We start from the raw sequence: 13,733 nt of genomic DNA, 5'->3' as shown, positions 1-13,733 counted from the left end.
TAGCAGACATGTAGCAGTCACCCATCCCTCAGTAACTCACCGCAGCCAAACATCATGTTGCATTCACTTCCTTGTTAGTCCACTAGTTTGAATAATTCCTTACTTAAAGGTGCATTCAAGAAATGTTTAGCTGCTTCTGATTTTGATCCATCAGCAATGTAAAATATGTGGCCCAACCTGATCCACATACTTAGTTCCGATTAAGGGAAAGCTTAACTGCAGCCCAAAAGGTTATTATAAACAATAGCGTTCTTCAAACTTGTTCCAAAATCACCCACATATGGGTGTAATGTTCAGGCAGCTGATATGTAGCTTTGTATAGGACTTTGGTTAATGTAGTCCCAACCGTAATATCTGAGGCTTGAAATCTGAGAATTGAAGTGAAGACATGTGGCTCCATCTTGTGGCTGCTCACACACTTTGCTATAGATGCCGATCTTCCATTTTGTGGCTTTTGTAAATGCGATTTCCAAAGATCCTTAGTTGACTTTGTACGAGGTTTTAATTTACCCTCAATTTTAAATGTTTTCTAATTCAGCTGATATTAAAACATTGTTTAATTTAGATCAAATGTAGCGGTTCAGAGGAAACATGAATATATTGCGTCTAAACTACACCTTATTGATCATAGTTCTGATCACTCACACTATTGCTTTCTCTTCACTAACTTCAATTCAATTCTGCTTTTATTTTAATTTGTGGTCTCGACGAATTAAAATCTTCATTTGTCATTCATTATTTCCATAAAACATTGTTTATTCATTCACTTTATTTTGTTTTATTGTTTGTCATTGTTTTACAGTTAATTTATGGGCGCTGTACACCCTCCCACACACGACCATGGATTTGTCCTCCATCACCATAGCAACGACAACACCTGTTTATTTTTTTGATTGTCTGTTTGTTTTATCTGTTTTGACATTCCATCTTGACATTGTGCACATGGACCAAAGACACTGAGGATGAGGATGATGAAGGTGATGGTGATCATGATGAAGCCACAGGGGGAGAAAAAGAGTGAAAGATGGTGAGAGATAATTAGAAAAAAAAAAATTGTTCTTGCCAACAGTGGCCGTCTCATTTATTCAGGATCTTTCAGACACTATATATATATATATATATAAATGCATTTTTTTTTTCTATGTTGTGATTGAAAGATTTTCTGTTGTCTCTTTTCTTGTGTGTGTGTGTTTTGCCATCATCAGACTATTCACACAGAAACGAGAGGTTCAAGCCATGAAAACCTTTTGGTACGACAGTGTAACACAGTGGGGCCCATGGCATTTGAAACAGTTCAATGTGTATATAAAGAAATGTAGGGTGTGCTTGATTTTATAGAACTGAGCATGTCAATGACTAATTGAAGATATCAGTGAAATCAAACCCTCTTTCTTAAAATACCTGAGCTGTTTGAAATGTTGCCCAGCTGTGGTTTGTCTGTTAACCTTTTTGTAACAATGAAAATTTAGATTTAGTCCATTTCACCGTAGAAAAAATCCCTTTTATCAAAATAATACATAATACATTTTAAAAGCGTTATGTCAAGCAATACAACCGAGTACCTGTATACTGTATATATCACTGCATATACATAGGTACTGAGAACCTAAAACTTATTCTTGAGTCTTAATTCAAAAAATAAAACCTATGCAATATTTTGGTGCTGTTTTCATATTAACTCAATATATGTATGTGAATATTTTTCTAGAGCTTTCCCAGCTTAATATGCAAAAATGTACTTGTTTTTTCAATTTGATAATATTGTAAGAAGCACATATGACGGTGTACATTGTCCAAAACTGATGTAACTTTATTGTAAGACCTGAATGACCGCCTTGATGTGAGTGTTGGAGACACACACAAACATACACATACACATACACAAACATGAAGCCAGTAAAATACCCAGGATTCAGGAAAACATACTCATCTCAGCTTGCTGTAGAAGAGTTTACACTCAGAGATGGAGAAGAGAAGCAGCTGTATTTACTGTCTGTCTTGGGAAATAAATGCACCTCGTCCCGACTTTGATGTGTCTCTGCTATGATTTGTTTGACGATATTCATCCAGGAGGGAGATAAAAGTGGAACACAGGCAGGTGAAGACACTTATTCACACACACACACACACACACACACACACACACACACACACACACACACACACACACACACACACACACACACACACACACACACACACACACACACACACACACACACACACACACACACACACACACACACACACACACACACACACACACACACACACACACACACACACACACACACACACACACACACACACACACACACACAGGCTGTCGCAGCTGTACAACTGTAACCCAAACAGCTGTCGGTTTCGAGACACACTGCTTCCTGTTTAATGATCCCTAACTGAAGAGCTGAGTGATGTTTGCTCTCTCCGCACACAATCCGCCCTACTTTCACCACTGTGCTGCTGACCTCAGCTGTGTGTGTGTGTGTGTGCACGTTAACTGTGTGTTGACCAGGCTCGGGGAGGAAGAAGTGTGTGTGTGAAAAATAAATGTGAAATTTGTGGACTTAATGTTACAGTAGTTTACACTAACTGTGTGTGTATGAAAGGAAATAGTGTTGGTTAAGAGTATGCTTGCAAGTGGTGTGTGTGAATACAATGTATGTGTATATAGTGTGTGTTTCTACAGTGTGTGTGTTGACACAAAGTGCAGCTTGTTGTTGCTCTGTGTCAAAACCACATGGCTGCATTTCAACACTCCCCACGTCATCTCCCTTTCAGCTTCTCACCATCTAAACCTCTAGATTAGTCAATGTTGTTTGTTTCCAGCGAACGCCTTGAGCAGTTTTATCACGCTTTCTCCTTTTTTAAATATGAGCAGTTCTTCAGATATTTTGTTCGGAACGTAATTTAATTTAATTCTCGTCATTTCCTGAACCGTGTTTATTTAAGGACGCAGAGTGCATGTACTGTATGACTCACTGAAAAACGGACAGAGGGAGTCACCGCACGGTTTCTTGATCTCCCCATAGTAATGGTTGTCTGTTTACCCCTGCCAGCACTATTATTATTCTGTCCACTTGCAGGGCTAACTGGGTCTCATCCAGCAGTACAATCTGTTAAAGCTCTCTGTTCTCACCATTTAGTCCACCAACACACTCCCCTTACACATCTCACTGATAATGATGTCTATATTCTACATGCAGGACAACATCATTGTGACCGCCTGGGTATAGAGTAGTGCTATAGTCTAAAACAAGGTTAACATGAATTAGGAAATTACTTTAGGAAGGCTGAGATGTTGTTAGTTAAGCTGTTGACCAATAATAAGTACACTAAAGTCATATTAGGGAAAACTTGTCTGACTAGATAGATATCCAACACTGGAATTTAGTAATTATGGAAGCCCATTTCTGCCAGCAAAAAGGGGGCAATGAAATATAAGGAATGATGAATACAAATACTCATGGTAAATAAACTATAAATCTAAACTTTAATTTACTAAGTTAAAATGGTTAAGATGTCTTGATTTTTAAACATCTAATTATTCCAATTATATAATTATAAATTTAGATTTTTCTAATTCAAAACAAGTTTTACCATATTATTTAATTATTTTTTCTTGTTGTATTGCTGGTTGCTGTAAAAGGGGCTATATAAATAAATGATTGATTTTCTATTTCAATGTAAGGTAGCCAACAGTCGATTTATTCATAATTCTTAAATGACTATACGATATAGCGTTGCACTTTATCACTGGCATTACCCACAATGCAACGTGACAGCAAACCATGCTACAGGTTTAAGTTTGAATGTCATATTTCGAAATGTTGAATAATTGTTTATTTTTGAGCCTGGGTTTCCAGTTCCCCCTTAAGGCCCTACACATCCATACAGTTGTTTTCAATTCCCCTAGCTGATCAGACCTATGTCAAAATACTCTCTAATTATATATAAATATATAGTGCATTTGCATTATAAAAGTCCATACTTGGTTGTGTAAATTTACCCACTATACATGTAACGTGTTAGTATATGCTCAATACTACCAATTCGTTTATATAAATTATATTAATCCAAATCACCTCTGATGTGCGGCTAAACTTTCCAATACAATTTTTTTTTAAATATTTTGACAGACAAACCAGAAAGACACGTTTAGACTTTTCAAGTCATAGCTTTATTTCTGTGATTGACCTCCAGACAATAAGATATAGCTGCCTCAGTAAATGAAGGATTGAGGAAAAAAATTAAACCTTTACATTGGTCATTGATTGGTCATTGGTGTAGCATCCAGCTTGACTGGAAAACAGGACAGTAACCAGTTCACATTGACTGGCTCCCTCTTGAACACGGAAAACATTTTCACTGGGTGAGAGTCAGAATGAAGATCAAGTCAGTTCAATGTCTATAGGCTTCAACTGTGGCAGTGGAGGTAAAGTCCCTCTGGAAACACTGCATGCTCATGCATCAGCCAACAATAAATACAGTTTAATTTGAAACATAATATTTGTTCAGTGTACAGGTCAGCATTTTGATTTAAACTGACAGAACTGCATGGTGTTTTACAAAATATAAAACCGGATACTTAATACTTCAATGATGTGACAATATCTAGGTGAGATTATTGGTCATCTCATACAGTATGCAATGATACAAAAATAAGTAACATTTTTAAAGGAGAACATTGGTGCTGGATCAGGTAATCTCATGATGTCAAAATGACCATGTTTTGGGTCATTCTGCTCTAGTCTTGAACTAGTCTCCCAAATGGGGTGCCTTTGTTTGATATGTAACAATAATGATTAATAAACGCAAAGCTGGCATTAATGAAACCAAAATATTTGCAGCATCTAGTCATGAAATTAAAGCTTTTTTTGTAAAATGTCTTTTTAAATAACTGGTAAATAAACACTTAACAGGACAAACCATTTAGAGCAAGTTTGTAAGTGATTACAACGTTATTAAAATAATTACAGTTGTGAAAATATATTTTGCATAAAAAAAGCTTGTCTTTATCTTAAAGTGCGATGTGGCTCTACAAGGAGCTTGGGCACCAAGATGCTTCACAAAAAAAAATCAGGATCAACATAAAAAGGCCATTCTGGGCCTCAACCACTTTCATAAAAAACACACAACCTCCCAATTCTTATCCTTTACCTCCAAGTTGTTCAACAAAACAATTTGTGGTGCATATAAGAAGATGGGTAGGGTAAAAAAATAGTAACAAAATATGGCGTTATTAATAAGAAGAGAACTTAAAATGGACCAATAACTCTGCACCTAGGAGAAACGCTCAAATCAAAAATCAACTCAGTTGTGCAGACAAATAAAACTCGCACAGATCCATACACACCTCTAGAGTCACATTTGGGTGTGCACAATTGCACAGAAGAAACTAGAACAATATTTAAATCTGACGGCAGCCCAGCCACGGGCATTTTTTAAATCAATACCTAAATGTTATGGCAGGTATGTAACATGGAAATAAGTCTTATACCTCCCTGTGAAACTTGCGACTGAGACCCTATAATTACAGTATGTTGGACTAGAGTAACATTCTCCGTGTTTTACTGTGTTCTTATGAGGGGTTGGGGCGGTGTGCACACGTCCCGACTAGTTGAGTGCGGGGTGCAGAGGCGGACAGGGCGAGACGTCTTTCGGCTGGGAATCAAACAAACTGTCGGCATGGCTCACCTCCGCCCCTGGAATCAAATCGTCTTTATACAAACACTTGAAACCGTCATAGAACTCGACTGGGTCCCCCTGCTCTCCACTGCCGCCACGCCCCCTCCTGGCCATTCTGAGGCACTGTGTGGGACTCCAGGCACGCTCCGGCTCCTGGATCAGAGCGCTGTCAAAGATGTAGACGGCGTTGGTGGGCAGGGAGAACTCCAGGCTGTGCAGGTATTCGTCCACCATCTCTTTGCAGTGGATAAACTCGCCGCTATCAACCTGGGAGAGAGTGAAAAAACAACAACAACAACATGGGTATACTATACAAAATAGACTCCAGTCAAAATGCTTCAAGTTGGAACTTCATTTAACCACAGTTTGCAGGAATGATTAAAGAAATAACAACATTGTGGTCAACTGTGGGGCTTTCAATTGCAGCATAGTGGGGAAAAGTTTTTTTTTACAACTTTCTATGATTTGATGATACAGGACTTAATGCAGCTGCTGCTTTAACCAAAGATCTGTGTCTGTCTGTGGAAGCACAGAGCATCTTTGTTTACTATAATGTGCCAGTCATGTGGTGTGTTGTTTCTTCAGTACGAAGAGAAAAAAAAATCTATTTCTGTACTTTTGAAGTTCCTGAAATGAAAGGGTAAGGAGTAGGACAACTCAGGGGTTTTAAAAAAAATACACAGGATATCTAAAAAGGGCAAAGGTATAAAAACAAGGACTGATGGCATACTGATATTTGATATCCATAGTGAATTGGCACAGTTCTCTACATTTATTTAACTATTGTGACCACAATATGTACTCTGTTGCTGTTGAAAAATAAACCTGTCAGCGCTCTCTGGTGGACCTATTACATGGAGGTGTTCTAAATGAGAAACTCAATCTATGGCATATATCTGTCCTGTAGTTTCTTGTTATATCCAGCATCCAATATACATGCAGATTCCAGTATATCCGACTGTTATCATTGAGAACAAGCCTTTCAAGGTGGTGTGTTGGCCTGTGAGTGTGCATTTTCTCTTACCTGTGCTTTCTTCAGCAGATCGGTGAAGACGGAGAACCAGTCGGGCGTGAGCACCTCCAACTCCAAGGTGATGATGGCCAAGGCCAACGTGGAGCCCTTGAACTGCCAGAGCTGGTGGCAGGCCATACAGTGCTGCACCTGCCTGGTCCACAACGCAGCCTGGAAGCCCGGGGCCAGCCTCTTCTGATACCCGGGCCCGACGCTAGGCAGCATAGCGGGCTCTGAAGGCGGGCTCCAGCCAAGCCCGATGGACGGAACCAGGTGAGGGTGGCCGGAGACCAGCAGGGCGTGGAACTGAAGGAAATGACAGAGGAAAAGCGAGAGACCAAAATGTTAGCATTATGATGTCATCGTCTCATATGTCCATCAATTCCATCCAGCACTACTTAAGATCAACATCAAACATACCAGTGCCATGCATATCTGACTAAAAAGGTAAACACATCTCTCATCCGTTTGACACAGACTTCATCCCCATCCGGCGACAGGTAGATGATCTTACCATCAGGTTTTTTTTTACCCCACCCTTTTGCCTGGGGATTCATAGTGATCTTGTTCGTATTGTAAATCGTACTGTACGTGCAGTGCTTTTTCTGTGTTCCCACGTTTGTAGGCAGGCACTGTGAATCACTACCTGATTGGGGGACTCAATGCCGAAGAGAAGGCTTTGAATTGTTACTTACTGTTAGCTTAGCTTTTACTGAAACAAATGGGCGCAGTCTAACTAGCTCTACCACAACTGAAGAAAACCAGACTAGATTCCGAAAAATCAAGCGCATTATTTTGATGTTTATTTTATTCACGTCAAATGTCTGTGTTTCTTCCAGTCACATTGTTGTGTTGAGCTCATTTGCTTTAGTTTGTCTCCTACTCTGTAGCAACAAAAAAGGGGGAACGTGTTAGAAAGGAGGAATTGGAGAGGTAAATTCAGCAATGTGTTGTGGAAGGTCAAAATATAATCCATGGGATTGTTCAACTCTTGACTTCTTTTAAGTTTTCTAAAATCTCTCTCCGCTCAATTTTTCCCCTTCTTCACTTCCATTTGGGAATTCAGGGTAATGTAGCAAATGAAAAGGACACTGTGCGTTTGGATCGCAAAGTCCTGATACAGTCTCAGAGGGTGAAAGACTTGAGCATCACATAGCTGATTCTGCCTTTAAAAAAAAAGAAAAAAAACAATGACTTGGATGTTGAAGCATATTGAGAGCTATTGAGGCATCTATGTAAATCCTCTTATTTATTCATAGTGGAGAGTCTGTGACATAATTATTGATCGCTGTTTTTATATACAATGGATAATATAACTTTATTTAAGGAGAGGGGATTTCTTCAGGGCTGGGGAATGTAATTGTGAAGTACATAATAGTTCAAAGTATTTAATTATAGTATAAAAATAAAAATCTCTTTATTTTATTATAGTTTATATTAATACATAATAATGGTCCATTTATGGTTTATTTGAAAAGGTCAAAAGATTTTTGTACTACCTGAAGTGAAGTGCTAGGAGGACAATGACTAATATTCACAACAATAACACTGTAAAACGACGACACCAATCACAGTCAGATCCATAAACTAACATGAGGGAAGAAATGTCTTGTTTTTTTCCTGAATCACTCCAAATGTGCCAAGCTGCTTTTTAGTGTCGGTTTATGGTTTTGTGGCTTTAAGAGAAAATGCATCAGTCCTCCGCCAAGTTCAATATCATAAAAACAAATCTTACGTTTTTTTTTTTAAATTGGTGAAGGAATGCAGGTATTCACTTGATCTGGGATGAGATTATTGACTAGGCAATACTTCACACATATCAACTGGGGGTGTTTGTCGAGCAAGTTATATCTTACAACTCACTTTTAGATTTATTTGAAAGATGTGTGTGTGTGTGTGTGTCAGGAGTTACGGTATCCTTACAAAACTGAAGAAGTTGTCTCAGCGGAATTCCCCTTGAATAGCGTGGATCAATACAATGTGTAAATCCATTCCTGTCAAGTAAATTATGGGCTGTATTCATAAAGCAGCCAACCTACTTCCCAACAACCCATTCAGCCTTCTCATATATCTTTCTTTAGAGCAAAGAAGACACTGGTGAAATACTTGCCCTGTGCCCTCCTAAAATACAAGTCTAATTTCTACATATAATGTGAAACTAGGGCTGGGAAATGATTCAATATCATTCCTGACTTTCAGTGGTATTTTACAATAAGAAATGATCATATTGGAAAACATTTAAGACCAAATACACGAAGCCTAAGTCGACAGCTTTGCCAGTATAGATTATTATTGGGAAAGTTACAGGATCACCAATGTATTGGGGAATTAATGTGAGTAACACATTGCATGGCACTCCATCCAAATATTGTTGAGATATTGGAGTTGGACCAAAGCAGTAGGTTGTGGTGATCCACACAGCTGTGTCTAACAAGGCTCAAAACTACCACATGTGTTAAAGGTTAACAGTTTAAATAATGTAATACATTTGTTCAATGCAATAAACAGTTGCCACAATTGTGACATATTATGATACTGAATATCACCCTGCCCTATTTAAGCCCATCAAACTGTTGCCTTCGTTCCATCCTGGAAGACTTGTCATTGAAAGCGTTATGAATACAGCCCCGGGCCCTGACAGCATGAAGGGACCTCAATGATGTTGTATGTTTGTGTCAGTGGTTAAGGCCTTAGGCAATGATTTGTGACGGTTTAACAGTTTAACGTCTGTCTTCAGGTCCAAGCTATAAAAACAATATTGTGCCATAAACAGAGAAACACAGCATAAGATTTTATTACAATGACAAACCTGGCTTTGACATTTAAGAAACATTCTTAGGAATGAACAGCATGTGAGATACTGTCTGCAAAGGGTTTGAGTATCCACTGTAGGGCTGCGGGTAAGAGTTAGTCAGAAGTGCCTTGGCCTGATATACACGCCTGTTATTTTGCTGGCAGTTTGCAAATGCGGTCTTACGTGGTTCCGAGCAATATCATACAGCTCTACTCATACCTCGCGCTGTAACGCGTCTTTCATGCTTTTTGTTCACATACGCGCAATTATGCTATTTAGCCCAGGTTATAACGTAACTGGGGTTTGTCCAATATGGGGTTTTCAAAAGGCATTGAGACTGCAGATAGCGGACAATAGAAATATAGAATCTTTACTAAGCATTTTCAAACATTAATGTGGCACTACAGCAGTGATTAATAGGGTTAACAGTGAAAATTATTTTGTAAATTTTGTTCCAAATGTAAAACCAAATGTAAATTCTCGGACCTTAATTGTATTTCTCCTTAGCTACAGTGATGATTAAAAAAAAAAAAAGGGAAAGAAAGAAAGAATGGAGGGGAGGGGACGACACACCCCAACCATGACTGAATGGAGTTTATCATAATACTAATGGGCACAATGAGCTTTCTAAATGCACAATCTCAAAAAGGACCAATTCTTTATTGTGGGGGCACCTTGGGGGGCGTGTGAGGGTTCGTAAACCCCATCTTGAAGCAGAGATGATACAGGCATGACGGTATGATGTGTGTTTTTGTACTGCAAGAAAAAACTGTTACGTTTGCTTGTCTATCAGCTAAAACTCTGACTTACTATGTGAATGAAGTCAACTGGTGTTGCGATGTACAGGTCCCAGTGCAGCTTGTCTAGAATGATCCTCTCCATGCGAAGAAGCTCCGCTGTTGAAAAGTTGCATCCGCTCTGCACGACCAGGTCTTTAACACAGCCAATTACCTGTTTGAACAGACGCCAGCAGAAAAAGGGAAACAAATAAACCTATTGTTTTGAAGTAGCATTGCCTTAGGTGTCTTTTTTTAACCCCACTTTTCTTTTTAAAGCCTTTGGTTTGACCAAGTGACATCTGTCTTTCTGTTATCCTTCAGGAAGATCTTACCTCATCTTCCTCATTGATTTTGGCAGCCAGGACCAATGAGGTGAAAGCGATGCACTTCAGATATTTGGGTTGCGCCTGAAAAAGAGAAAAAAAACTTATCTTTTAAAATTAGAATGTGCAAAGAAATTTAGGCTGCATGATATACAACGTTGGCATTAGAGGAGCAGGTTTTAGAGTCAAATAAAACCTAAATATACCTTTATAAAGTCAAATTTGCAAATAAATGGACTATGGAGCAAAAATATGATTATTCTTATCTTGACCCAGTGTGCTGCCTTATTCAGAGAACATTCTGATGTACTAAATACTGATTAAATGTATTGCTTTCATTGAATAGGAAAAGCATGACGGAAAGGAATAATGTGTTAAATACTTAAGAAACTTTTTATTTAAAAAGATACTATGAACGGAAGGATGTTAAACATTATCGCATGTCGTGGCCGTGTACCTTGACGGTGGACAGCAGTCGGTTGAGGACACACACTCCCAGAGCAAAGGTCTCTGGACAGAAGTGGAACAGCCTGCTCATCTCTCCCAGCCAGAGGATCATTTCTTGGTGTTGGGATGAAGAGATGTCAGTGCCCTGGGTGGTCAGAGGAGACAACAACCGTTGGTTAATAAATGAAAAGGATTAGAAGCAAGCAAATATTTAACTGTGTTGTCAAGTCGAATAGACCAACAATGGAAGTTTTAGTCATTGATGTTTGGAGCAACTCTTACTCTTTTGTTTTAGCTATCAATCAAAATATTTACACACACACTTAGTCTCACCTGTATACATCCATTCTTGAACACAGGTGCCTTCCACAGCCGAGCCTCCCTCTCCAGTGCAGCCACCAGCAGGCCTACCAGCCGATGGGTCTCCGCAGCTCCCGGGTTCTTCATTTCCACCACAGCACAGGCCAGGCTGCACCCAGGGCACACACACCTGATAGTGGAATGATAATAAGAGATTACAATGTGGAAAAATTAAAACTTCCCTTCATCAATTATGAAGCTATACACGCCACACACACATGCAAAGTGAGTTTTGTTGTTATTGGGAGTTGTGCCACTGTCAAGTCAAGGGCCTAAGGGAAGATGGTGTCTATTTGTGTATGCTACAGACTGTGGCCCACACAGCCAGGTGGCTATTTGTGATATTAAGCTATATAAGATTTACTTTCTATAGCCTACTTTAAGCGTCCATTGAATGCACAAAACGGGTTTCCTTATTTAATTCACATTTCCAACCCAATTCAAACAGTAGAAAAGGGGCAAGTTTTAACACTGGTAAAACAAAAAAAAAATATCGAGGCCAATACAACACAATAGGATTTTGTAAAAGACAAGTTCAGGACTCTTAAATAAATGACATTACAGAAAACAGGTTAAAACTGTCCATGTTTAGTCGGTTTTGGTGCAGACAGTTATAATGCCAAACATGTTTATCGGATCAGCAGCCGTCTGTGGCGAAGGAGCCAAGTGAACAGCAGGAAATAGGTTATCGTTCAGTCTGCACAAAACAACATCCCCCTTATTATTTCAGACTTTGCAGCGAGGGGTTGAGAAACAAGATTTTGTTGCCAAATGTGACTGTTTTCACTGCTGTGGGTGAAATACTTCTCACAGACAGACACACAAATAGGCGCTATAGGCGGGATAATGGGCTGCAGCTGCTGCAGCCTCCTGCACAGTTGCTGCTGCAACATTTGTCTTCCTCTTTTCTTTCTTTGTTTGTTTTCCCTTCTTTGCTCAAGCACTCTTACCTCTTTGATTATAAAATCAGGATATCCCTTCGACGGCAGGTGCATTTATACGGGTTCACTATGGGTCCATGTATCCACCGAAAGCAAAAATCAAACAAACAAACAGTCGGATACTGTTAGAGAATAGGCTACGACCTCGGGAAGAAACCTGTCTAGGAGTGAATGCAGCCGCATTATATAGGCTATAAAATAGGACAAGTCAAACAAAAAGCCAATAACATATACAAAAAAAAACAAGCGCGTTATTCCAAATAAGTAGGACAGTGGCGACAAATAAGCGCAAAAAAAGGGAGAGAGAGAGGCAGGAAGCGAAAAGATCTGGGAGGATTGGGGGCAGGCTGTGTTTTGAACGCACTAGACTCCGCCCCTGTCGTGACGTAAGCCCGTCTATTGAGCAGAAATGTGTTAGTGGGTCAGACATACGGGACCCCTCACACAAAATGGTCGAGCTTTCACTGGAAATGGAAGATTTCTACTGTGTGAGTGAGTGTAAAAATATAGTAACTTTTTTATTTATTTTTATTTCTCACTTTAAAGTAAGCATGCTTTATGAAGAGAAGGGCTGAAACCTGGTGTGACCTCACTACCACAGGTTAAGGCAGGTACCATCCTGCAGTCTCACCCACTTGTTGTTGACTTTTGGCTTTTTATTTTTTAGTATGTATGCAGGGTTGCAAAGCACAAAGTAATGTTATGAATAATGGCCTTGTTCAATTTAGGCCTACGTGTTCCAGGTCAGGGTGTAGCCTAGTGAGTCACTGACACTGACTAATGGGACACTTTAAAATAGAGTACCCACTTGTACATAAAGATGCCTGCAAAGAAAAAGTCTATGAAAAAAGCTGATGAAACAAACATATTTGGGTGGCATTAGCATTGCTAGCACAGTTGAGCCTAGAAGAGGCTGCCTATGGCAAGGCTGAATCAAGTAGGCCTCTACTGGAAAAAAGTATGCAACAGACCCTCACCATGATAGCATAATGTATGCATGCTAATCATAGCATGTGTTGATTGAAGCACTGATTGACTTCCTGCAGATCGGCTTATCGACTAATCATCCGATCAACATGAGACCAATGATCTGACAGCATTCAAAGAACAACAGCCAGATGCAGGTACTCACGCCAATGCTCAAAATAACTGTTGATGATGTATTTAATATATGATTAATGAACCATTTCTATATTCTATAAGCCAATTTTCATTTAAGTTCAAATGTATGTGTAAATGTGTTCAAGAATATACATAAAGAAATATACGTTAACACCAATTAGAGGGAACCTGGAGGATATAAAATGTCTACTCACACTCTCATAACGACATAACATAATGGTCTAAATTGGGATATAGAGTTTTAGGCCTACGGAAATCTTTGTATTG

General features: G+C 39.2%; 2 protein-coding genes across 2 annotated transcripts in view; one reads left to right on the top strand and one right to left on the bottom strand.

Annotated features, from left to right (window-relative positions):
* The window catches only part of septin8a (septin 8a), a 31,908-nt gene extending 29,882 nt beyond the window's left edge, over window positions 1-2,026 (top strand). The window contains exon 10 of the mRNA XM_080040441.1: window positions 803-2,026. Within this exon, the coding sequence (XP_079896567.1) occupies window positions 803-806 (4 nt within the window). The 3' untranslated portion in view covers window positions 807-2,026. The remainder of the gene's footprint in view (window positions 1-802) is intronic.
* A 2,168-nt stretch (window positions 2,027-4,194) lies between these two features.
* Window positions 4,195-12,619, bottom strand: ccni2 (cyclin I family, member 2). The gene is made up of 7 exons (XM_080040442.1): window positions 12,354-12,619; window positions 11,377-11,533; window positions 11,054-11,188; window positions 10,606-10,680; window positions 10,305-10,445; window positions 6,713-7,006; window positions 4,195-5,955 (listed from the first exon to the last, which is right to left on the bottom strand). Exons 2-7 carry the CDS (start codon window positions 11,488-11,490, stop codon window positions 5,617-5,619), a joined length of 1,098 nt encoding a protein of 365 aa, XP_079896568.1. The 5' UTR covers window positions 11,491-11,533; window positions 12,354-12,619; the 3' UTR covers window positions 4,195-5,616.
* Window positions 12,620-13,733: the final 1,114 nt, after the last annotated feature.

The sequence above is a fragment of the Ammodytes marinus genome, assembly GCF_949987685.1.
Source record: "Ammodytes marinus genome assembly, chromosome: 14".
Classification (NCBI taxonomy): Eukaryota; Metazoa; Chordata; class Actinopteri; order Uranoscopiformes; family Ammodytidae; genus Ammodytes; species Ammodytes marinus.
The sequence above is the reverse complement of the archived record's forward strand: the minus strand, read 5'-3'. Positions and strand labels throughout refer to the sequence as shown.

Coding starts and splice junctions, on each gene's coding strand:
- ccni2 (XM_080040442.1), bottom strand. CDS start 11,490: ATGAAGAACCCGGGAGCTGCGGAGACCCATCGGCTGGTAGGCCTGCTG. Junction 11,189..11,376: donor TCAAGAATGGATGTATACAG/GTGAGACTAAGT, acceptor CTGACCACCCAG/GGCACTGACATCTCTTCATC. Junction 5,956..6,712: donor ATCTGCTGAAGAAAGCACAG/GTAAGAGAAAAT, acceptor ACTCTCTCCCAG/GTTGATAGCGGCGAGTTTAT.